This window comes from Oncorhynchus mykiss, chromosome 26 (assembly GCF_013265735.2).
Source record: "Oncorhynchus mykiss isolate Arlee chromosome 26, USDA_OmykA_1.1, whole genome shotgun sequence".
Taxonomy (NCBI): domain Eukaryota; kingdom Metazoa; phylum Chordata; class Actinopteri; order Salmoniformes; family Salmonidae; genus Oncorhynchus; species Oncorhynchus mykiss.
Window position 1 is genome coordinate 28,102,766 of NC_048590.1, and position 26,261 is coordinate 28,129,026.

Sequence of the window (26,261 nt, forward strand, 5' to 3'; positions counted from 1 at the left end):
CGCCGCTGACACCTGGTTATAAACACAGGAAGGATTCCAAAGTCCTAATCAGAAATCAGTAGAAAAAAACGAAGACGCATCTGCAACAGACACACGGAGGCAGGCGCGATGACTTCCAGTAAAATCGAACTCCCTGGTGAAGTGAAGACCGACGCCGATGCCGCTGCGCTCATGGCATCTCTCCAGCTGATGCCCTCGCCGGTGCCCAACGCGGAGATCAAGTACACCAAGGTCTGTGAAACAACTTAAACTTACTTACTCCGAGTCACATATTATGTTCAATGTATCATATCTCTTCTATTATGCAGAATATTTCCCCCCTAAAGGTATTTGTCTGTAGATGATAGACACAATTTTCAAAGTGTGTAACTGCCCAATTTAGCCAATGTCTTTGCGCACAGTACAGGTGATTGAGTCCGGTTTAAAATGTTCATTCAAGTTTTGGAGTTACCCTCGTAAAATTGGTTTCAGATCTTTTCTCGCATTCATTGCTCAACTCATAGCATAGAATACAGCTCAACAACATGTGGCGTACAGTATGTGAGAAACTTTTCTAAAAGTTATCACATACGGCCACATCGAGTGTTTTCCAAGGCATGTTTGAATGATTAACAGTGCTGCCAACATAATTATATTGCACAGGTGGTTTTTATTTCACTTTTATATTCACCATGACTCATATAGTCTGTATGTCATCTGCAGTGGCTACAATGAATAGTATTTATCACAGGTGACAGCAGTCATTTAGTGAAGGTCAGCATTTTTTCCAGATAGAATGTTGTCGTTACGCAATTCTGTCCAGATAGAATAAACGTCCCGTAACCTGCCGTTATGTGATTGATAATAAACGCATGTTATTAACTATTTATTGATTATAAACATGATTCCCAGGTATCTTATATCACTTGCATACAATTAGAACAAATACCTTGTTGCTGTGATTCATTCACACCTGTAATTGCAAAATACGATTGAATTGAAAATGTTCACTTTGGAATATATTTTTGTTGTAAAAATCCATGGTTTGGTCTGATATACATTTGATAGGCCTATTGTCATATTTTATCTTAAGTGTGCTTTTATTTCGTTTCAAAATATGTATTTAAACTAATTGTATTCAATCATATCAAAGCTTGAACATAAAATGAGGAGGGTCTTGGTTTCTTTGCCTACCGTAAGAAGCAATTTCACTGGTTTCAGAACCCCTTACGCATGTTGTAAATTCTATTAATTTTACTATGATTCAGAATAAGTTATTAGATTCACGGAATTAATTGCAAAGTCGTGGTGTTCTAGTCCATTGTTGTCCTTAGAAGTCCGCATGACTCTTCTGACCTCATGCAAAATTACGCAAGAACACTTGATGAAATGTGAAGACTTATTTCAATCACAAGTCTCATGTTTCCTACATATTTTATTTGATGTGTACTCTATAGCCTAGATATTGTATTTGAATGGTATTTGAATAGATTTTTGTGCCGTTACACTTGTGGTTGGTTATTATGGGCTCCGTTGGCGTTTAAGTAGGCCTACACAGCAATAGCAGGAATCAGACTCCAAGGGCTTCCTCTGAAAGTGTCATATTTTTGGTCATTATTGTTTCACAAAATGTATCCTTGCATTTTGAGGATTTCATTAATGAGAATAATATGTGATGTCAGTATAGACCCAGTATAGGCTGTTTCTCAACTCCCCCTTTACTTACTGCTGGTATACATTTAATCAAATCACTAGGACCTGACTGTAGAGTCACCATCCAAACATGTATAATAATGTGGATGTTTGTCTGTTTGCTGTAGCATGGTTCCTTCTGCAGTTTCAAATCCTATGCTTTTATTGCCATGAGTGTGAGTAAAGGGCACTTCTTATTGAGGAGAGCTCCATAACAGCACAATATGAAGTACAGTGTTGTAATCAGTGTTAGCCTCACACCTTGTTGTTGTAAGTTCAAAGGGCACTTCGCTGAGGCAACAAGCAACTTACAGTGGTCTACTCGCCATAAGAGGAGAACTGGTTTAGCATGCCTGTCTTATGTGCACAGTCATGCTATCAGCTCTCCTTCCCTCTCTCCCTCTCTCTACCTCCCTCATGCTTAGTATTATTTAAAAGAATGCACGCAAAGGGTGGAATGTATAGGAGAACCTTTAGGGAGCGCAGGGCTTGGTGAATTAACCCCCAGGAATTTGAATCCTCCAGTCCCTGTTGGTTTGGTGGACATGGGGGGCAGGAGATCACTGATTTATGGCCACCCCTGATGCAGGCGCTCCTCTCCTCACACCCTGTTCATGTTCTATCCAGCCCACCGCCTGCCTGCCAGGGGGAGAATGAACACTGCGATCAGGGTCCTTAGCTAGGAAAGAGCTGGCCTTCTGGACTGTGGGCGCATGCTCTCTGTGTAGCCCTATGCATTCTTCCACTCCTTGTAGGCTAGTTGTGTGATGTGCCTCTGCCTTTTGCAGCCAGACGTCCAGTAGAGAGCTGAGAATGAACATGCTTGTAACGCAGCTCCTTGCACTCAGGGTTAGAATTGTTTCCTTGGTCTCACATGAGCTTGAGTATGTTGATGTTTTTTCTACTTACTGTAAAACATGATCATTGATAAGTGAATATGAATACAGTTTGAGATAGTCACCATGACTGGGCATGTCTTTTTTTCAGTCAACAGTTTTGTTTTGCAAATGGATGTTACTAATAGTGTGTCCTTGAAGATATGGCCATAGTATGTTTAGTACCAACAGTGACTGTAGAGAGGTGTGAGATAGAGAGGTGTTATCGCCATAGACGCTTTATCCTTGTCCCTTTCACTGAGCAATGAACTGTTTGCCGTCAAAGAGACATTTGTGTGAACATGTCAGTTAAGCGATCTCCCTCCCTGCGTGGGATTGTGCAGATCAGTGAGACTTTGGAAGGTCTGCTCAGGTCTCACTTTGCTTTGTTATAAAAAAAATCTAACTTTTTCACACCCCGCTCTCCTGTAGCTACAGCCGTAAAAAGAGGACGCTTGGGTCTCTGTTCCTCGATCTACCCTACCCCCACTTCACCATAGCTTGTGGCCTAAAACCAGCTGGGTAGTAAGAGTCTAAGCCAGTATAAAAACATAGCGTTTGAATGGTCACAGGAGAGTCGGCTTTAGAGCTCTCAGTCTGTGAGGTAGTCCGCAGGACTGATAGCGCCACGAAGGAAGCCATAAATTAACCTACCCCGATGGGCATTTATTGATGATTTGAGCTTTTTGCAGACCGGGGAGAGAGAGGAGAAGGATAAACTGTGTGGTGTATAGTTAATGAATGGAGACAGAGCCAGTGTTCTCAGGGTTTTAGGGGGTGATTTCTCTGGCCCGGGTGGCTTCTCACACCGCTCAATGATTAGGAGTCGTTAAACCAGACACCTAGAAGAATAAATCTTTAGAGATGGAGGGAAGGAGCATTTCTGGCACATTCTCCTTCAAGTTGTTGAGAGAGACACCTGGAAATGCAAAGTTGAGGTCACAAAATGTGTTTGATTTGATACTTAGTGTGTATGATCCTGCATAATGTTTGAGCGGCCAAGGTGTAGACATTTTTCTGTCATTGTTTACTATAAAACTGTTATGCAGGGATTCCTCATTGTCAGTAGGACAGAAGTAGCTGAAGTTAATGGTAAACTGGAGTCACTGTAGCACGGTTGTAGTTTAGTGTACTTTTACAGATGTAGGATCTTGAGTTGAGAAAATAATCCTGCAGCAACAGGAGATGTGAATTATTATGTGGATTATAATTCATGAACATTTTTGTAGGGGTTGATACATTTTTCGTAAGGGATAACCAAGTCTGAAATTTCAAAGTGGATATTACAAACTTCAGAAGCCTTTCTAAACTTTAAATACACCACAAGTTTTACTGTTCCAGCATTGCAGTTCTCCTGTAACAGGGTGCTCAAATTAAGATCCTACACCTGTGAGCGTACATAGACTGTGGGGAATGAGGACTATAAATCAGTGAATCCTGGCAGAGGAATTTGGGCTTTAATCCAAATAGGGTTTAATTTTCAACTGTGTCAAATGCAGTGAAACAGGAAGAGCTATGCGTATGCAACCTTCACAATGTTCAAACATACCAGACTTTAACTAGACGCAGTGCCATGCTCATTATATAGCTTCCCAATGTAAATAATGGCTTTTATTTTCCAGATTGGCTTACGTTAACTTTAACGTTAATAGGAATCTATAACCTGCATATTGAAGCAAGGGAGGGTTTTGTAAACTAATCTGTGAGAAGTCCAGTCAGTCAGTCAATGTGGATGAATGAAAGAGGCCCCATCAATCCGTCACTGATTGAGATAGTACAGATGAAGGCTGGGGCTGCCCAATGCTAGGTGCTGTCCACTGGGCTGTAAATTCTGGGCCTGTCTCACAGTGTGGGTCAGTGACCTGCCTTGCCAGAACCTGACCTGCACTTCTGGAGTTTTTCACTTCAAAACCACCATCTTACTGCGATGAACATCAAACAAACCCCAAGGTGGAGGACACTGGGAGACTGAATGATTTATCACAACTAGCACAGCGAGTGTTCACTTTTTCTTCTTCTCTCTCTCCGATTCCCTCTCTTTCTCGTTTCACACTCTCCCCCTTCTTTCTCTCCGACACACAGTCACAAACGCAGTTATACACATCCCTGGTTGTGACAGGGTGAGCTTGGTACCATGAATATGTCCGTCGTTGTGAAATGGCTGTTTGTGCAGTGAGTGTAAATTATCGTCTGAGCAGAGGCGTCAACATCGCGTCGCCTGTCTCTTAATCACTCTTTAAGGAAGCCCGGTGACAGGGAGGTTATCCCATTAACTTCTATACCTTAAGTCTTCAGGCCGGTTGACATGGAACGTGTAAATCCTTATGGTGTCATTGTGAAAAACTGCTGGCTCCATAAATCCTCTGATATCCATAAAAAACTCTCCCCTCTAGAGAGTCTTAGATACACAGAGAGCAGAAGTCTGCCAGACATGAAGTCATAGTCACCAGGCCCCAGTCACCCCTTATCACTAGTGGATCACTGTAGTTATATTCTACCCAGATGACATTTATTTGTGTTATTTCTCCCACTGACAGAATGTAGTGGAAGCATAGAATATTCTACTCTTACATCAAGGTAATATTTTGATCATTTGAACCCTTAGAAAAGTATGGTTAAGTCTTTCAGTCTTAAAGGCTTATGCTCTTTATGAAAATCGGGGATTTGATATCCCTAATATTATTTTATGAAATTAGGCTATTTCTTTAACACAGATATTTATTTAATTAGGATAAATGTTATGTTTGAAATCTGCACAGATGATACAGCTGATTGAAAGACAAACTCAGTGTACCTCAGTGAAAGTGTCAATCTCAGACTCTGTAGACATTGGCACCACATGGCGGCTTAGAAGAGGCTGTGCCGCCCAACTCCAACTCCCGCATGTTCCATCCATTTGAACAAATGACAATTCATATTCAAACACAGTTTCCTATTGAATTTCTGTTTCTTGCGTTAAGGAGTGAGGGGGAACAGATTCAACTTTCTCACCACACACACAGTCAAGACAAAGATGTTTGCCAGTCGGTGACAGCGGGGTCGTCCCCTCCACACCCAGGAGAGCAGGGTGGCATTGTCTCCGGGTGTGTGAATGGAAAACATGAAGGTTCTATGGTGTCAGGAGGACTGGGGAAAAAACACCAACTGGGCTCCAGTTTCACATGCCCTCCCCTCGCTTGTAACAGTAGTAATTATAAATGTCTTGAAACAGATCCAGAAAACAGAGCGGAAATAGAGGTCCTGTGATAGGAAAGGATATGAAACTTCCTGTGCAGACGAAAGCTGCAGGTGCCCTGATCAGGATCCGTCTGGCTGTGGAATCTTGGCCTGCTGTGTATAAACATATATGTATGTTTTTAACTCTCTCCTGCCTCCTGAAAATGGACGAGAAATGAGTCCCATTAAATATTCCTTAAGCGTGTGAGCCATGAGAAGACGCTAGAGGCCAAACAGATGTTTTGCTGGCTGCTGTGAGTACTTTGGCATCCCCTGCCTGCCCTCACTCCCAAGTGCAGTTGTGGAGCAGCCTCCAGAGAGATCACAGTGGCAGATGAGAAATGGATCAGCAGGACTGCGCCTTGAATTCACTGAACTGATGGAACATTACTCTTTAGTTTCTCAATGTCTGCTGATTGCACATGTATTCTCAGGGGACTCCCAAATATATCTACCTTTTGCTTGGTCGAGGTGATCACCACCTAGTCCCATTGCATTGAGAGCATGTTGTAGATAAGCAGAGCTTATTTTCATATTGACATTTGTGCCCTTTATAGTGAACAATAGAGCCACGCTGATGTGATCAGAAACATGTATTCTGTAAACCTTATGTTCATCGTTGGCTTCAGGCACGCATGTCTCATCATTTCATCAGCCAAACAGACAAGTACTGTCAGCAATGTGAGATTGACAGTTTTAACAGAAAAACATGGGGGTTGCTAAATGTTTGCAGCTGTCCTGTGGCCCATGCATAAAGTGTTGACCTATCTGCAGACTGTCCAGTTCCCATCCACGCCAGGCAGCTCTCTCTCTCTGTGTGTGTTGTAGGAGGATCAGATGTCACGGCTGCACCGGGAGCACAAACTCTGCCAACTTTCTGTAATACCAAAATGGCCTGCGTGTTTACCAAATAATAAGAAACCACACAGCTTGAAGCATTCCCTCATGAGCACAAATCGATTGATTTCATTCAGTGTAAAGGTTCTATGCATTTTTAGCAGTTGTCTTCATGTTGGTGTACTGTGAGAGGTCTGGATCCCACCACTTGTTTCCTTTCCTATTTGTACAATACACACAACATATAACTTTCCCATGTCAGTTATCATCTTAAAACAGGCTTTGGGACTGACATACAGTACCAGTCAAAAGTTTAGACACATCTACGCATTCTCGGGTTTTTCTTTATTTTCACCATTTTCTACATTGTAGAATAGTAGTAAATACATCAAAACTATGAAATAACACATTTGAAACATGTCGTAACCAAAAAAGTGTTAAATAAATCAAAATATATTTTATATTTTAGATTCTTTAAAGTAGACACATTTTGCATTGATGACAGCTTTGCACACTCTTGGCATTCTCTCAACCAGCTTCCCCTAGAATGCTTTTCCAACAGTCTTAAAGGAGTTCCCACATATGCTGAGTACTTGTTGGCTTCTTTTCCTTCACTGTGCGGTCCAACTCATCCCAAACCATCTCAATTGGGTTGAGGTCCGGTGATTGTGGAGGCCAAGTCATCTGATGCAGCACTCCATCACCATCCTTCTTGGTCAAATAGCCCTTACAGGTGTGTTGGGTCTTTGTCCTGTTGAAAAACACATGATAGTCCAACTAAGCACAAACCAGATTGTCACGTTCGTTATAATGAATGGACCAAGGCGCAGCGTGCGTAGAGTTCCACATGTTTTAATCAAAGAAACTCACCAAAACAAATACAGAAAACAAGCGAACCGTGAAGTAATTGCAGTGTTAACAGGCACTACACAAAAACAAGATCCCACAAACAGGTGGGAAAAGGCTGCCTAAATATGATCCCCAATCAGAGACAACAATAGACAGCTGCCTCTGTTTGGGAACCATACCAGGCCAACATAGAAAACGAAAAACTAGAATGCCCACCCTAATCACACCCTGACCTAACCAAATAGAGAAATAAAAAGGCTCTCTAAGGTCAGGACGTGACACAGATGGGATGGCGTATCGCTGCAGAATGCTTTGGTAGCCATGCTGATTAAGTGTGCCTTGACAGTGTCACGAGCAAAGCACTCCCACACCATCACACCTCCTCCTCCATGCTCCACGGTGGGAACTACACACGCGGAGATCATTCGTTCACCTACTCTGCGTCTTCCAAAGACACTACGGTTTGAACCAAAAATCTCAAATCACCGGTCTAATGTCCATTGCTCGTGTTTCTTGGCCCAAGCAAGTCTCTTATTATTATTGGTGACCTTTAGTAGCGGTTTCTTTGTAGTAATTCAACCATGAAGGTCTGATTCACACAGTCTCCTCTGAACAGTTTTGATGTTGAGATGTGTCTGTTGAACTCTGTGAAGCATGTATTTGGACTGCAATTTCTGACACTGGTAATTCTGCAGCAGAGGTAACTCTGGGTCTTCCATTCCTGTGGCGGTCCTCATGAGAGCCAGTTTCATCATAGCGCTTGATGTTTTTTTGTGACTGCACTTGAAGAAACTTTCAAAGTTCTTGAAATGTTCCGGATTGACTGACCTTCATGTCTTAAAGTAATGATGGACTGTCATTTCTCTTTGTTTATCTGAGCTGTTCTTTCCATAATATGGACTTGGTCTGTTACCAAATAGGGCTATCTTCTGTATATTACCCCTACCATGTCACAACACAACTGATTGGCTCAAACGCATTAAGAAGGAAAGAAATTCCACAAATTAACTTTTAACAAGGCACACCTGTTAATTGAAATGCATTTCAGGTGACTACCTCATGAATCAGGTTGAGAGAATGCCAAGAGTATGCAAAGCTGTCATCAAGGCAAAGGATTGCTGCTTTGAATAATCTAAAATATATTTTGATTTGTTGAATTTTTGGGGGGTTACTACATGATTCCATATGTGTTATTTCATAGTTGTGATGTCTTCACTATTATTCTACAGAGTAGAAAATGGTCAAAATAAAGAAAACCTTGAATGAGTAGGTGTGTCCAAATTTTTGACTGGCACTGTAGCTGTTATTTTTTTCATTTTGCTAGACTTGATTGGAGCTAAGACATGGTCAATTTATTTATAATGGCCCCTTATCAAAGGCAGTGAGTACTTATATGGGGATAATTATTTGTATACAAATGAAACCGCCATGTGTGGTGAGAGCAAGGACACCACGGGGGGATGGGAAAAACAAAAAGAAAACACATCATTTCAAAATTTGCACTTTTGCACTTGAGTTTCCATCTGAGTTTTTTTCCCCTTCGTTTCTAAATGAACCTAAAAGCAATTTTAAGAAACGTTGAGAGTTGATTTAGTGTGCAGCCTTGTCGTCTTAATCAACTCTCTGAATGGGACGAGACAAAAGTCTAACAGCCCCCTGAGCCCCGAGAGGGCCGAGCCAAACGGTGGCTGATGGTTGTCCTTTTCTAGCCATGATTTAGATGGCGGCCTGGTCCACTGTTCCCCTGTTTTATCCCCTCTCCTTCGGCGGTGCCTTGTGAGAGGGGTTACGCCGTGCATAAAGCTACCCACGGACTGCATTCTTGCTCAGACTGTCGGGGCTGTCAGGGGGCTCCCCTGATTTAGGACGTTCCACTACAGTGGCCCCTATACATTTTAAAACTAATTCCGTGCTCTATAGGGCTTTCTGTTTTTGTAGCAGGCCCTCAGCTCCTCGTCGTCACTGACACTTTTATGAAGTGCTCTTAATGAGAGTCAGATTAAAGGTGGCCCCCGATGTTAGGCGCCTGAGAACACTCAGCTTGGATGAACTGGAAGAGAACTCACTGAGAAGGCTAGGCTGGGGCTGGGAGAGAACTCACTGAGAAGGCTAGGCTGGGGCTGGGAGAGAACTCACTGAAAAGGCTAGGCTGTGGCTGGGAGAGAACTCACTGAGAAGGCTAGGCTGTGGCTGGGAGAGAACTCACTGAGAAGGCTAGGCTGTGGCTGGGAGAGAACTCACTGAGAAGGCAAGGCTGTGGCTGGGAGAGAACTCACTGAGAAGGCTAGGCTGTGGCTGGGAGAGAACTCACTGAGAAGGCTAGGCTGTGGCTGGGAGAGAACTCACTGAGAAGACTAGGCTGTGGCTGGGAGAGAACTCACTGAGAAGGCTAGGCTGTGGCTGGGAGAGAACTCACTGAGAAGGCTAGGCTGTGGCTGGAAGAGAACTCACTGAGAAGGCTAGGCTGTGGCTGGGAGAGAACTCACTGAGAAGGCTAGGCTGTGGCTGGGAGAGAACTCACTGAGAAGACTAGGCTGTGGCTGGGAGAGAACTCACTGAGAAGGCTAGGCTGTGGCTGGGAGAGAACTCACTGAGAAGGCTAGGCTGTGGCTGGAAGAGAACTCACTGAGAAGGCTAGGCTGTGGCTGGGAGATAACTTAGTGAGAAGGCAAGGCTGTGGCTGGGAGAGAACTCATTGAGAAGGCTGGGCTGTGGCTGGGAGAGAGGCCACTAATAAAGTCTGGGATGTGGATGGGAAAGAGCCCACTGGGGGCCTGTGTCGATTCTGCTGTCTGAAATGACTGTGGGTCCACTTTGTGTGCTGTGCTGGGATGTGTTGGACGAGGACCCTCAGTGGGCATGTTTCTATCTGTTGTGTGTGTGGGGAAGTGTTCAGGGCAGGCTAATACAGATTCATTGAAATGGTATACAAGTTTGTATGGTATGGCCCGCAGAGTGGTACAGGCAGATACCGAACACCTGAACACTCAAACATGAGTTATTCATGTGCAAGGTTCTTCTTGTAAAGCAGACAACTGCGGGAGAGAGTGAGTGGGAGGGAGTGAGAGTGATGTCTGTGTGCTGAGTCTTGAATGGTTTCCAAGCGAGCTGGCATTTTATACCTGCCCTAAAGTAAACACTCCTCACAGTTTACAGCCAATTAAATTGTGCTTAAGCCTCTAAGTTTACGTTGGTAAACATGTTGGAGAGCTAGAGAGGCCTGGGCCAGCGGGACACTTGAACCCTGCTTTCAGTTCTGCTCTCAGTGTATCTTTTCTCCCTCTCAAATAAAAGTATGGTAAGAGCACATGTGTATACAGGAGGATTTAAGCCAGCAGATGTTTTCTTAACACCCCATCTATCAGACAGACTGACATTAATTAAAAACAGTGTCTGAGGAGTCGCTGTGATAGACCAAAACATGTCAATAAGCCAACGGGACAGAGACATCTTTAATTTACCTTACTCTTACATAAGACATCCGTCACATTTGTATAATCAAATCACACCAGTTTGTTAGGGGGCTTTTAAAATGAAGCTCAGAGGACTGTTATTAAACTCAGGCCAATTCCTTGAGATATGTACCATTTCTGTTTTTTGTCTAAACATTTGTTTTTCTTGGTGTCTTTATTGAGCTTGAAAAGAGTCCGTTTGGAATCCCAGGTGGTTGTTTAACGGACGGCTTGCTTTAACGCATCACAGAAACCAAGTGTGGCCTGTGTTTTATGATCTCATAAACGAGCAGCGATGTTGTGAAACGTGTGTCTCTCTCTCTCTCTCTCTCTGTGTGTATATGTTTATGTATGTGTGTGCGCACGTGTGTGTGTGTGTGTGTATGAGAGAGTGAGGGGGTGTCTGGTGTCTGATAGGGATTTATCTCTCCCCCACCTCTTTGTCTAGATGTTGGAGTACTCCCCAGAGAGCCATGCGGGGCAGGCAGGAATCTCTGTCCACATTTCCACAGATTCTTCCCTCTCCCTCTCTCTCTCTCTCTCTCTCTCTCTCTCTCTCTCTCTCTCTCTCTCTCTCTCTCTCTCTCTCTCTCTCTCTCTCTCTCTCTCTCTCTCTCTCTCTCTCTCTCTCTCTCTCTCTCTCTCTCTCTCTCTCTCTCTCTCTCTCTCTCTCTCTCTCTCTCTCCCTGCCTGTCTGGCTCCCTGCCTCTCTGCCTCTCTCCCTCCCTTACACAAGAACTGAGAGGCACTTGTAGGAGCCAGGCTCACTCTCACTAGACTGTTTATCAGGAACTACCATTAGTTACGGAATAGGTTGGTTTTTTTGCACCACGGTAACAAAACAATACGTTTTTATTAAATAATATAACACACATTACCAATGATCCAACCTTACAATTATGCTCCCTCTCAAACTGATCCCAATAATCTAATCATGAAACACAGCACATTTTTAACAGCACATTTCTTATTTGATCAGGTAAATACTTCTGTCTTGATTCAGCATTTGTGTGTTGAGAAAACTGCACAAGTAAAATGTTATACCAGGGCCCCTGTGCCTCTTTAGAGCAGGAATGGCTGAATAGGCTCTGGAGAGAAACAGAGCTGCTCCTAGAACCAGATTTCCCCTCTCACATGGGCCTCTCCATCCTGTGTACTGAACGCTGCATCTTTTCTCCCTGCAGATTTTCATCAACAATGAGTGGCAAGACTCTGTGAGCGGAAAGACCTTCCCAGTCTACAACCCAGCCAGCGGAGAGCAGATCTGTGAGGTCCAAGAAGCAGAGAAGGTATTGTAGAAAATAAAAACAAATCTGTAGTTTCTGCATTCCCATATCTTATATTTTCAGAAATGAAAACACAGGTACTTTCCCTTGCAGTGTTTGAGGATTAGATGTTTGTTAGACAGAGCTACGCTTGGGTTTTCCACACGTGTTTCCCACCACCCCTGTCCTGGCATCCTCTCCTTCATGCATTGTCCATGTGTGAGTTATGTGTCCAAAAAAACAAGGAAAGCAAACGGGCAGGGAGTTTAGTCTAATGTGGTTTGGTTCTCTGGCTCGGCTGTTCCTCCTCTCCTTTCCTAAATCAGCACCTCTGTGTAGAATAACTGAAGCAGAACAAGCCTTAAAAAATGCAAATGGAAGATCCATTAAGTATCATTCGGAATAGACAGACACATTTTATTTGTCTCAATGGAGGTGGAGAAACACCTGTTAACTGGATAAGGTTCTATCATTAAACTGTGTACTGGATACGGTTTCTCTGTTTCTCTACCTCAGGCTGATTCAATCATTAAACTGTTTATCTGTTTCTCTCCCTCAGGCTGATTCAATCATTAAACTGTTTCTCTTCTACAGGCTGATGTGGACAAGGCGGTGCAGGCGGCCCGGCTGGCCTTCACCCTTGGTTCAGTGTGGCGGAGGATGGATGCGTCAGAAAGGGGTAGACTGCTGGCTAAACTGGCTGACCTGGTGGAGAGGGACAGTGCCTATCTAGCAGTGAGTCTACCACAGTGCTGTCCAGTCCAGATCCCGGACTTCTTTGTTTTTGCAACATGCTCAAAGGAACATTCACTATACAGTTCAGATTCCTTGACTTTTTCACATTTTGCCACATTACAGGGTTATTCTAAAATTGATTAAATAAATAAAAAATCCTTAGCAATCTAATGACAAAGCGAAAACAGGTCATGAGACATTTTTACAAATTTAAAAAATAATAAAAATGTATGTACTTATTTACATAAGTATTCAGACCCTTTGCTATGAGACTCGAAATTGAGCTCAAGTGAATCCTGTTTCCATTGATCATCCTTGAGATGTTTGGATTCCACCTGTGGTAAATTCAATTGATGGGACATGATTTGGAAAAGCACACAACTGTCTATATATGGTCCTATAGTTGACAGTGCATGTCAGTGCAAAAACCAAGGCATGAGTTCGAATGAATTTTCTGTACAGCCCCGAGACAGGATTTTGTCGAGGCTCAGATCTGGGGAAGGGTACCAAAAGATTTCTGTAGCATTGAAGGTCCTCAAGAACGCAGTGGCCTCCATCTTTCTTAATTTGAAAAAGTTTGGAAGCACCAAGACTCTTCCTAGAGCTGGCCACCCGGTCAAACTGAGCAATCAGGGGAGAAGGGCCTTGGTCAGGGAAGTGACCAAGAACCCGATGGTCACTCTGACAGAGCTCTAGAGTTCCTCTGTGGAGATGGGAGAACCTTCCAGAAGGATAACTTTCTCTGCAGCACCCTACCAATCAGGCCTTTATGGTAGAGTGGCCAGACGGAAGCCACTCCTCAGTAAAAGGCACATGACAGCCCGCTTGGAGTTTGCCAAAAGGCACCTAAAGGACTCTCAGACCATGAAAATCCAGATTATCTGGTCTGATGAAACCAAGATTAAACTCTTTGGCCTGAATACCAGGCATCACGTCTCGAGGAAACCTGGCACCATCCCTACGGTGAAGCACGGTGGTGGCAGCATAATGCCGTTGTAACAGTTTTGCTTCCGTCCCTCTCCTCGCCCCTACCTGGGCTCGAATCAGGGAGCCTCTGCACACATCGCTCTACTATCGCTCTACTAAAGCCGTGGCCACTACTTCGAGGTCTCAGAGCAAGTGACGTCACCGATTGAAAAGCTATTATCGCACACCCCGCTAACTAGCTATCCATTTCACACCGGTTACACTGTGGGGGTGTTTTTCAGCGGGAGACTAGTCAGGATCGAGGCAAAGATGAACAGAGCAAAGTACAGAGATGTCCTTGATAAAAACCTGCTCCAGAACGCTCAGGACCTCAGACTGGGGTGAACGTTCACCTTCCAACTAGACAAAGACCCTAAGCATGCAGCCAAGGCAATACACGAGTGGCTTCTGCGTAAGTCTCTGAATGTCCGTGAGTGGCCCGGCCAGAGCCCAGACTTGAACCCGATCAAACATCTCTGGAGATACCTGAAAATAGCTGTGCAGCAATGCTCCCCATCCAACCTGACAGAGCTTGAGAGGATCTGCAGAGAAGAATGGGAGAAACTTCCCAAATAAAGGTGTGTCAAGCTTGTAGCGTCATACCCAAGAAGACACAAGGCTGTAATTGCTGCCAAAGGTGCTTCATCAAAGTACTGAGTAAAGGGTCTGAATGGTTATGTAAATTTGAAAACATTTCTAAAAACCAGTTTTTGCTTTGTCATTATGGGGTACTGTGTGTAGATTACAGAATAAGTCTGTAACCTAACAAAATGTCAGCACAATAACAGTTAGTTGGGAGTTTCATGAAATGGGTTTCCATGGCCGAACAGCCGCAGACAAGCCTAAGATCACCATGCGCAATGCCTAGTGTCTGGACTGGGACTGGTGTAAAGCTCGCCACCATTGGACTCTGGAGCAGTGGAAATGCGTTCTCTGGAGTGATAAATCAAGCTTATCCATTTGGCAGTCCAACGGACAAATCTGTGTTTGGCAGATACCAGGAGAACGCTACCTGCTCGAATGCATAGAGCCAACTGTAACATTTGGTGGAGGAGGAATAATGGTCTGGGGCTGTTTTTCATGGTTCAGGCTATGCCCCTTAGTTCAATTGAAGGGAAATCTTAACTCTACAGCATACAATGACATTATGGACGATTCTGTGTTTCCAACTTTGTGGCAACAATTTGGGGAAGCCCCTTCCTGTTTCAGTATGACAATGCCCCCATGCACGAAGAAATGGTTTGTCAAGATTAGTGTGGAAGAACTTGACTGGCCTGCATAGAGTCCTTACCTCAACCCCTCAACCCCATCGAACACCTTTGGGATGAATTGGAACGCCGACTGCGAGCCAGGCCGAATAGTCCAACATCAATGCCCAACCTCACTAATGTTTGTGTGGATGAATGGAAGCAAGTCCTGGCAGCAATGCTCCAACATCTAGTGGAAAGCCTTCCCAGAAGAGTGGAGGCTGTTATAGCACCAAAGGGGGGAGCAACTCCATATTAATGGCCATGTAATGTACCACGGAAGATCAGAGAAGGATCTTCATAAGACCCCCTTAAAATATAAAAGTGTGTCCATTTTTTACTTGAGATAATAATAATAATAACTTGAATCTTTAAGGCATGTTTCTAGACATCCTATGTCACTTTACATTAACATAAATGTTTTCAATTTAAAGCATATTTTTTCAATAATTATTGTAAAAAAAGAACAGATTTAAAACAAATGTATTGTGACAGAGAGATGTCAGGACAAGGGGACTGTTTTAAAAGATGCCGGAGAAAAGCACTACGCTTTTGCCGATGTGGTTATAATAGTGTTAAATCAACCTAATAACCCTAAGTCTTAAAGGTTGATTTATAACTTATAGGCACTGTAGCATGATGTTATTTTAGTATCACGTTTCCCCCCGGAGATAATCTTAAGACCCACTGTTTCTTGGAAAAAACAAAAAGACAAAGATTGTGTTTAAATATATATTTCTCTCCAGACTATAGAGTCCATGGACAGTGGGAAGCCTTTCCTGCCCACCCTGTTTGTGGACCTCCAGGGAACCATAAAGACGCTCAGATACTATGCTGGATACGCAGACAAGATCCATGGAACGTCCATTCCAATGGGTAAGTCTATTCCAACTCAGGCTTCCTGACTGTACGTTATGTAGCCAAAAGCACATTGAATTCTTATTCTCTTCAATTTCAACGAACTAGAACCCAGGCAGAATGTTACAGGTCAGAGGTATGTGGTGGATGCCAGTGCCAGGTGAAGATTACTAGTTAGCTAGCAGCAGATAAGCGGAGCACCAGGCTTCTCTCTGGGGGCCTGCGGGACAGGAGATGAGCTGTGCTGAGGGCACAGAGGTGATGTGAGGGTAAATATGGCTGCTCCCTGGCCAGTTATAAATCTGAGCCTTAATGGTCGCCCTCCTGTTGAGACTGCCACCAGTGGAGCCCAGTGACAGGACTAAAGAGCGAGGGCCGCTGGCTGTTCTGGCTAATTTAAAGCATCGCAACGGGGAGTCTATAGGAGTTAGGACAGCCACTCCGCAGCTCTGTCATAGAGCAACCATTAGCTGGGCGAGGGGTTGGGGTGGTGTTTGGGTAGTAGATGGTTCTCAGGGACCCACCTGAGGACCAGATGGGGTCTGCTCACTGAGGGTCTGGCATTAGAGAGTCTATACAAGTCATCCACACTCTTTTAACAGGCATGTTAAGTTATTGTTTAGTAGCCAAGAAAACAGAGGACCTAAGAAAGACAACCTCCTGGGACTAGCACTGTGGTCTGGTCGCTCTTCAAGCCCCTCCTGTGTTTCTTCACCAAACCCAGCCAGTCCTCAGCTTGTTCAGAGTTTGTCTTTAGCACTATTCCAATGTGCAGCAGTGTTACAGAGCAAACAAACAGAACTGTTTCTGTGGCCTGGATGATTTTGAGATGTCTTATCTTGGCCACCAGGGAAGATGAAGCAATTGGCCAGTCCACCCTTGGGCCTTAGTTCCAGGTCCAAGCTCCTCCTCCTCCTCCTCCTCTCTGGAGCAATGCTTCATCAGCTGAAGCCTTAGCCATCCTGTTCTCATGAACATCACATAACTCTATTGTAATAAACACTGTTCAGTTTTCTACCACTCCATAGCGATTGTTATTACTACTGTTGTAGGGAATGAATAAACATGGCACACCCTCAACGAGTATCATCCTTTACTCTGGTAATGTAAGAGGAATGAAACTATCCTTCCAACTTAACACCCACTGCTTTCTCCTGACTTTAAACAGAGTGACACGTATCATTTTGCTCAATGTAGCGTAACAAAAGAATGGTACTGTGTGATGTATTGCCTTTTTAGATCAAGATGAATTGTGTTGGTCAAAAGCACAACATGGACACCTGGTGTTTGATGTGTAATCCGGTCACTGCTCTGCTAATGTCTCATACATGCTCATTTCCCAAACCCAGCTTGAGCAGAGGATAGTAACGAGCCTTGTTCTTGTGTGTTCCTCTACAGATGGAGACTATCTGACGTTCACTAGACACGAGCCCATAGGAGTGTGTGGACAGATCATCCCTGTGAGTGTGCCAGTTTGTTTTCTATTCAGATGTCTAGTCTCAGAGGACAAATCTAACAGTCACTCTCCCACATCTGCAAAGCTTCCCACTCAATATGCAGTGAGAGGTGGATAGAAGGAAAGGTGTTGGGATGGTGGTGGTTGTGAGGTCTGGGACAGAGGCAGCCCTGTTGTTAAAACATATTGTGCAGGTTCCTGGAAGTCTCTGACGTGCTTATCAGTGAGTGTATATTTGGGTAAATCTGTTGGCAGGCTGAGAAAGAGACTGTGTCAGATCAGTATAAGCTCAGAGAGAGAGAGAGGGGAAGAGGAAGGGGGAGAGAGAGAAAGGGAGAGTGGGGGGGCACTATGAAAGAGACAAGGGACAGGAGGACAGAAGTAAGAACAGAGCATTGATTGTGCAAGAGCTTGAGGAAGCGTGTGTGGGTCTGTGCTGAGGCCTACTGGGGTTCAGTGTAAAGTAGAAATAACACCCGCCTGTGTAGTACCATGACACGCTCTAAGGACTGCACATGTGTTGCAATTTCCTTGTTTTCTCAGTGATGTGGGAAGAGAATAGATAGGGCGGGAGAACATTTCCTGTCATGACTACGTTGGGCAAGTGAAAGTGAGAGTCTATGAGTGAGTAAGCGACGGAATGTGTGGGAGAGCAGGGAGAGCAGTGAAGAGTTATTGAGTATGAGTGAGCGCCCTTTGTCAAGAGTCTGATGTCCTGTGTGTGTGTGTGGGTGGGGGGGGGGTGTTTATGTCTACAGTGGAACTTCCCACTGATGATGACTGCATGGAAGCTAGGTCCAGCACTGGCCTGTGGGAACACAGTGGTCCTGAAGCCTGCTCAGCAGACACCCCTCACCTGCCTGTACATCGGATCTCTGGTCAAAGAGGTACAGTACAGCACAATCACCACAGTAACCCAATCCTTAGAGCCTCTTTATCCACATCCTCCATGTCTTCTCTCTGTGTTCGGCCTCTCCCATTCTCTGAGACAGTGTGTCTCTCTTGCCCCTTGTCTTTTTGATGTTCTGTCCATTCTCTCTGGTCTGCTGGTAGGGAGGTTGGGTTGGGTCCGGATTCCCTAACACTGCCTGGGGTTTTGCTTGGCTCTCCTGTCCTCTCCTCTAAAGCTTGTTTCCTCTCATATTGTTTTGACAGGCTGGGTTTCCACCGGGAGTCGTCAATATTTTGCCAGGATTCGGGCCAACGGCAGGAGCTGCGATTGCTTCGCACATGGGCATAGACAAAGTGGCTTTCACAGGATCAACTGAGGTAATTTCCATGAACAAAGCGATTGACGGATAATCCACTGTCCCTATTGCTTTTTTTAGTGACACAGTGGCCAACATGTGCAGAGCAGCAGAGATGGAGGGCTTTGTAATTAGGGGACATTGGGTTCCTGTATTGAAGTCTAAATAACAAACAAACAGGTGCTTACATAAGCTGCGTGCCTTGTCATTACTTCTCACCACAGGGGGATCAGAGGTGAGCAGTCTGCTGCTGGACTTTACCACACACACACACACACTAATGTACACATACACACGCACACACTAATGTACACACACACACACACACACACACACACACTAATGTACACATTAACACACATCTACACTACACACACGCACATGCACACGCACACACACAGACACACAGACACACACACACACACACACACACACACACACACACACACACACACACACACACACACACACACACACACACACACACATACTAATGTACACATTAACACACACATCTACACTATACACACACACACACACACACTAATGTACACATTAACACACACATCTACACTTCACACACGCACACGCACACACACACACGCACACACACACACACACACACACACACACACACACACACACACACACACACACACACACACACACACACACACACACACACACACACACACACACATATTGTACATACACTGACATACATAGACCAGTCACAGACAAACTAGCTCATAAGTGTACCAGCCAGTCTAATGACAACCTGCTACTGTACCTTACAGACATTGAGTTGTCTATCAGGTCCCTAGGAAAAACAGCCGCCTTCATAGACAGTGGAAAAATGTTGATGGAAAACTAGGAATGATCAACCATGTTAGGCAGTGAGCATTAGGAGATGTTGTGGTTGGATTGCATTCCTCCGTCTTGTGTGATCAGTCAGAATGACTGCCAATTCCATTCATTTAGATCATTTTATAAACATCTGTTATTGCTAACCACAAATGTACCCCCTCAGGCAGTAAGAGCACCTACAGTAATCTTAACATAATTATGAAGCGCCATAAATCGATGGATTTTATATGTTTTGAAATGACCTGCGTATATTTCACGTGTATCTGTCGTAAATGAAACAAGGTTTTGTAGTGTTTAGAGAAGCCCTAGAGTTTATAGTATCTTTGCTTTGACTCTGGGGATCTGTTTGGAGAGAAAGGGAGGAGAGTGACTGTGTGTGTGTGGTATTCAGCACCCCCCAACACTGCTACGCATGTGCAGACATAATAGATTGCTCTTGGTGATAAGGGGACAAACAGAAACACTGTAACCAAAGCAAACTAACATAATGTGGAGAAAAACATGTATTTAAATTGTGTGGTTGAATCAAATCCAGGCCTTTATTGAGAATATAAGGGATTTGTTTATTTATTTATTTTTGTTGCAACATCTCTGTCAAGCCCTGTACGGATGACAAAGACCCAGATGTCCAAATCATCTGAACGGTTATTAATGAGAACCTGAATGCAGTAATAAAGTTAATGAGGCTGAATAGGGTTTCAATTGATCCTCAGAGTCCATTCATGCAGCCCGAACTTAAGTAATTTAATCATTTGATCAATGCTCCATTACCTAACCAATGAACATCCACAGGGCTTTCTCCACCATCACTGTACATGCTACCAGGCAGCACACACATACGAGCCTTCCTCTTTTTTAATTTTTTTACCATCCACGGTTACAGAACATTTCCCCAAAAAGTGGCCAGTTGTCTTTAACTGCTTTCTCTGTTGTTGTTTCCTGTGATCTGGAGTCAATTACAGAGTGGATGAAGCGCTGCTGTGAGAGAATGTAGATGCCCAGACTGTGAGTCACCTTGGGTTTCAGTCACACCGGGCGAGAGGGGACAGTGGACACAGCATCCTCTGAGAGGCTGGAGGGGGTAGATGGGGTGGATGGGTAGAGGCTTGAAGGGGGGTGTGGTTTCAGGTGGCCATTGAGTCAGCGGTCCCTTATCCTTGTACTCACTCACACACACTCAGGGCTGTGACTCTCCACAGTAGCGGCGCAAGTGGGAGCCAGCCCACCGTGTCTCCTTTACACTTCAGTGTAACGTCATGTTAGTCAGCACCCCTTGAGCCCCGCCATCAAAGAAAGCGACAGCCAGGACAGCTTTAGAGACCGTGCTGCCTGCCTGCCTGCCTGCCTGCCAGAGGAAGGTTTGTCCTGCTGTCCCTATCACACAGCTGCTCTACCAATCCAACAAGAACACTCAGCAGGCTGCCCTGCTCATTTCCTAACACAGAGTAACGCAGTCTGGCAATATTGGGAAAGTGAGACATTCCAGTGTTAAACATTGTTCGTGCAAAGAGATGAGGCATCACTCTTTTCCACTGGGGGGACTCCCTCTATCTTCTTCCAGCGCTGGTCTTCTCTCTATCTCCTGGAAAATAAAATCATGTGTGTCAGTGACTCCTGGGTGGACAGGAAGTGTGCTTGTTGGTTTATGGTTACGAATGTTGCTCGCTCTCTTTCTCAGGCTTGTCTCTATTTAATAAGGATGTATCTCATCTCATGGTGTTGAGAAATAATGTTGGGGTCAATACAATACATCAGTATAATAAGAGCAGCTGGGCAGACTCAAATACTTGCAAGCGATTCATTTTCACTGAGAGCTCACGCTATGCATTACTAGAGAACCACTGTTTTTACACGTCTCCACTGTGTGAGTCTGGAGGGAGATGGGAAAGGGCTGTGGAATTCAGCAGTATTTGGATAATGGTGAGAGCACTTTTGATGAGGGGAAAATTGTGAACAGAGAAGTCGAAAGGAAAGCTCCTGCTGCTGTTTGATAAACACTCCCAACTCCTCAGATCATCCTCAGCATTCAGCGATGCCAGCCAGGGCAGTGTAGGCCCACGTTGCACCAAACAGGCATCACTTTACAACTTATCACAGTTAGGTGTTTCAATGTGCCACACGCCCAGGCTGCTGCTGCCACCCACACAACCTGTGGTTGCTTCTTCCTGCGCTTGATTTAAGAAGAGATGCTGTTCGCTGCTGAAACTTTTCTGCTGAAGCCTCCCAGAACCTGTAATAGATATTTTGGCTGTGTGTTTGGCACACTTGTGTTTCTGTGGGCCCAGTGGTGCATCCCTTGTTTTGGGCCTAACCAACCTGCTAAGCTATTTAATGGCTGCATCCATTTAGTGATCCGGCCACAGGTCTGCTTGTGTCTGCGTGAGTAAACTAAACCCAAGCCCCGGTTCCTCCCCAGGTCGGCAAGCGGATCCAAGAAGCAGCTGGGAAGAGTAATTTGAAGAGAGTAACCCTGGAGCTAGGAGGAAAGAATCCCAACATTATTTTTGCAGACGCTGATTGTAAGTTTGATGACACTGTTTTATTAGTTCCTCCTGTTTCCGCATAGGTGGTCGTCCAGATGGAAGCAGGGGTTCCCTATATGGCATTGCCTGATTTGAAAATAGGGTCGCGAGAGAAAGGCTGAAATAAAATGTGCGCTATAGATTGGGGTTGTAATAAACAGAGCCATTTCTGTTTTTTTTCCTGCAAATTTGGCTCTATCTTTTGAACCTTTTAAGCTTCAAAACATTATGATCCCATCACTGTTTCCCTCTACAATGCCCACAAGCTGTGCAGGACTCATTAGAACAGAGTGGACAAGACCAGGCAATAAATCAGACTGGGGGAAAATATTTTGATATCAAAATGGGGTCGCGGGACAAAAAAGTTTGGGATCCCCTGCCTTATTAAAGACATTGTCTTGATAGAGGGCCGAGGGGGATTATTTACAATCTTTTGTCCAATAATTTAGTCTGACATGCAAAATGAGACAGTGGATGTGTCCACATGGAGTGAGAGCTCTTGCATCTTCAAAAGCTTCCGCTGGGCTTCACAGGGCTGTGAAAACCAATGGATGGATGGCTCTCATGTTAGCTCTAAGTGTCTCACTGAACTGGGGGTGCCGGGGCTTTCAAATGCTTTCAGCAGCCGCGAGTGGGGCTCCCCAAGGCCCGTAAATCAGGAGAATGGAACCTGCCCTGGCCGCCTGCATCAGCCGAGACCCATAAATCACTGGACTCCGTTAACCCCTTGCGTGCCATGGCAGGGGCCTGTCTCTCAGGTGTCAGATAGCAAATGTGCAGCATAGAGAATAGCTGGACAGTGGTAGAAAACATTCTGACCATGATTGTGCATGTGTAGTGTATGTGCATTAATGATATTCGCTTTTAATTCATGTAATTTATAAGAACCATATGGAATTTCATCAACATTTTTCATAATGTAATAACGTACTACCACATGCAGCTAAAATGAACTGTATACTGAGCCCCCTCTTACTCTTCTTCCTCTTCCTCAGTGGATCTGGCTGTGGAGCAGGCCCACCAGGGAGTGTTCTTCAATGCAGGCCAGTGCTGCACTGCAGGCTCTCGTATCTTCGTGGAAGAGCCCATCTATGAGGAGTTTGTGCGTAGGAGTGTGGAGAGGGCCAAGAGGAGGACAGTAGGAAGCCCCTTCGATCCCACCACGGAGCAGGGTCCACAGGTGAGGATAGAGGACCATAGACCCTGCAAGGGAGGGAGGAGTCAAACAATACCCTCTATGTCAAAACATATCAGTTATCGACACAATATGTGCATGACTAAATATAATGTATTTTATTTACTGTATGTTAAATATGCTCTTTTGGCTTTCCTTCTTGCTTCCTCCTTTTTCTTTCTTTCTTCCTCTCCTCTCCTCTCCTCTCCTCTCCTCTCCTCTCCTCTCCTCTCCTCTCCTCTCCTCTCCTCTCCTCTCCTCTCCTCTCCCCGTCTCTCTCTTAATCCAGATCAGCCAGGAGCAGCAGAGCCGTGTGCTGGAGTTTATTCGAAGTGGCATCAGTGAGGGAGCCAGGCTGGAATGTGGAGGCAAAGCCCTGGGCCTGAAAGGATTCTTCATCGAGCCCACTGTCTTCTCCAACGTCAAGGATGACATGCGCATCGCAAAAGAGGAGGTACGGTGATACACTGACTGACTGGTACACTGAATGAATGATACAAAGTATGACTAAAACTCCCAGTATGACTGAAACATGACTTTCCATGCCCTATGATTTTACGGAAGGTGGTTTCCAAATAAGTTAAAATGTCTATTAATGGCCTTGCCCCCCACACACTTAATGGTCTGACTAAGCAAGGATGTCATCATGGAATGTTTCAACATGTCATCTTACAAATACTACTAACTGTCTACTCCAGATCTTTGGACCAGTTCAGCAGATCATGAAGTTCAAGACTATTGATGAGGTGATTGAAAGGGCCAACAACACAGAGTACGGCCTGGTGGCAGCTGTGTTCACCAGCGATATCACCAAAGCCATGACCATCTCCACAGCCATGCAGGCTGGCACCGTCTGGTAAGACCCTCTCATCATCATAACTATCTATGTGTCCCTGGTTAACCCCATAGATCATATAAAAGGTTGAGTCATATTACTGTAGCTTTTTACAGTATGTAGCTCATACAGTATTCAACTACACTCCACTCAGCATGCTCTTCATTTAACCAGTCTTGACAGCATTACCATTCAACACGATTATTAAACAATGCAGAAGAATCAAAGATGATGTTTGATGTATGTTTTGTGTATTTAGGATAAACTGTTTCAATGCCCTGAGCACGCAGTGTCCATTTGGAGGATATAAAATGTCTGGCAACGGGCGTGAATTGTAAGTATTATTTTCTGGTTCCTAGCCCACTGTCTGAAAGTGTGTGACCAAAGCCAAGCAAGTAGTCATGTAAACTGTGTGCTTACAATAGAGAAAAGTTTTGGTTGTAAAATATTTCCAAATTAAGCTTTGTACAATAAGCTTGCTACAGTTCATTAGAAATCTGTTTCAACTGACATTGTGTGTGTATGTTTGCAGGGGGGATTGTGGCCTGAAGGAATACTCAGAGGTGAAGACCATCACCATAAAGATCTCAGCTAAGAACTCCTAAGGCAGCCGGCCACACCACACGTAGTGGAGGAGGACTTCCTCTGAGGCGCACCACTGACCCTCTGGGTGTCTGTCTGTGGTGGTAAAACACACTGATCATCCCAACTAGCCATGACCATGGGCAACTAACTCTATTGGCTGTGAAAACTCCCTGCCCCCTCCTCTCCCTCACCTCCCATGGGCATTCCTCACATCAACATCAGCTGTCTCCATCAGCCCGGTGTCCACCGGCGGTCTCAAGTTCACACCAAACCTCTTCTCAACCTACTGCCATCACCCACCTCCTCCACTAACCACACTAAAGCACTCGGAGAGACGATGGGAGAGGCTACTCTGTTCACGTCCCCCCCAAAACCCCCCTAACCCCCAGGAGATGGACACTCACAGACTTAAGCACCGCACCTCCATCCCTGCTTTGCCCCATGTCAGCTAATCATTGTAGCGTGTTGGGAGGCAGTGTGGTCATGTTGTATCATTGTCAAACCTCCTACTGTATGTCATTATGTATCATTGCTTTGATTTGCCAGGTAACATTCATGGAAGCATATCAGCTCATTCCAAGACCACTGAAGCTCTCAACCTCAGAAATGAATGGATGAGTCCATTGAAACTGTTAATTAGAATTTGCAATTGTTGACATCTAATTGTTCATGTTTTTATTTGAACTTTTACTACTTAACACTGTATGTCAATGTATGACCAATGTAAACGTGAAAACAAAAATGGTTAACCTCTTAAAATAATTTTAGTCATACCTGCTAAGAAGAGGAGTAATGTATTTTAATCGTAATGTAAGTTTCTTATCGATGTCCATCTATGTTCATGTTTATACAATTATGTACTATGAAATTATAAGATATAAAAAATGGACCATAGATTTTTTTAGTAAAAAACGTTTTTTTTCTCTCAAAAACCTGGCTCGGCTGTGTTTGTTTCAATGCCAAGGGAAGTAATATGTTGTGATATAGTGCAGTCACTTGCATCAAAGCTCCGTTTCCACATTCATGCCTCAGCTATCTCAGCTCTGACATATTGCTCAGATATTTCATGAGGTCGCACAATTTACAGTTCCGTTCTGGCCAGAGATCTGAAGAGGGTAGACAGGGTGGGCCCCAAGTCTCGTTTTAATATTTAAGTATCAGCAAGACGTAGTCGAGGCTGCTGTTGTAACTCATGGTGAAAAAGAAGAGGAGTTTACTCTCTTAACGAGGCATCTGGTGCAAGCCTTATGTTATGTCTGAGGAGGCACTAAACTGCAACTGCAGTAACAGAGTTAACAGAGATGCTCTTCTGGTGATTATTACAATGTCTTGAATATTAGTGTTAATCTTAACATTCATACCATGAAAGACAATTGTATATTTCTACAGAATGTAGGCCTGAGGATTAAACACAAACAATAACAGGCCTATACATCTGGTAGGTCCCTCCATGCAGCTCCTGCACAAGAGCATTATAAACACCATGCTCTCTGGACACATATACATTTGCAAACAGATTTACTATTTGATGTGCCAAAGACAGAATGAAAATAAGAGAACTCGGGCCAAGGGACCAATGGAAGGGATTAAGAATCAGAGTGTGT

At 44.4% G+C, this 26,261-nt stretch overlaps 1 protein-coding gene across 1 annotated transcript; it reads left to right on the top strand.

The window, feature by feature from the left end:
* LOC110506538 (retinal dehydrogenase 2) lies at positions 1 to 25,589 on the top strand. The gene is made up of 13 exons (XM_021586223.2): positions 1 to 231; positions 12,085 to 12,189; positions 12,760 to 12,900; positions 15,860 to 15,989; positions 17,370 to 17,431; positions 18,186 to 18,314; positions 18,583 to 18,696; positions 21,958 to 22,060; positions 23,059 to 23,243; positions 23,527 to 23,691; positions 23,936 to 24,093; positions 24,332 to 24,406; positions 24,605 to 25,589. The coding sequence occupies exons 1-13, from the start codon at positions 109 to 111 to the stop codon at positions 24,675 to 24,677; spliced, it is 1,563 nt and encodes a 520-aa protein (XP_021441898.1). The 5' UTR covers positions 1 to 108; the 3' UTR covers positions 24,678 to 25,589.
* Positions 25,590 to 26,261: the final 672 nt, after the last annotated feature.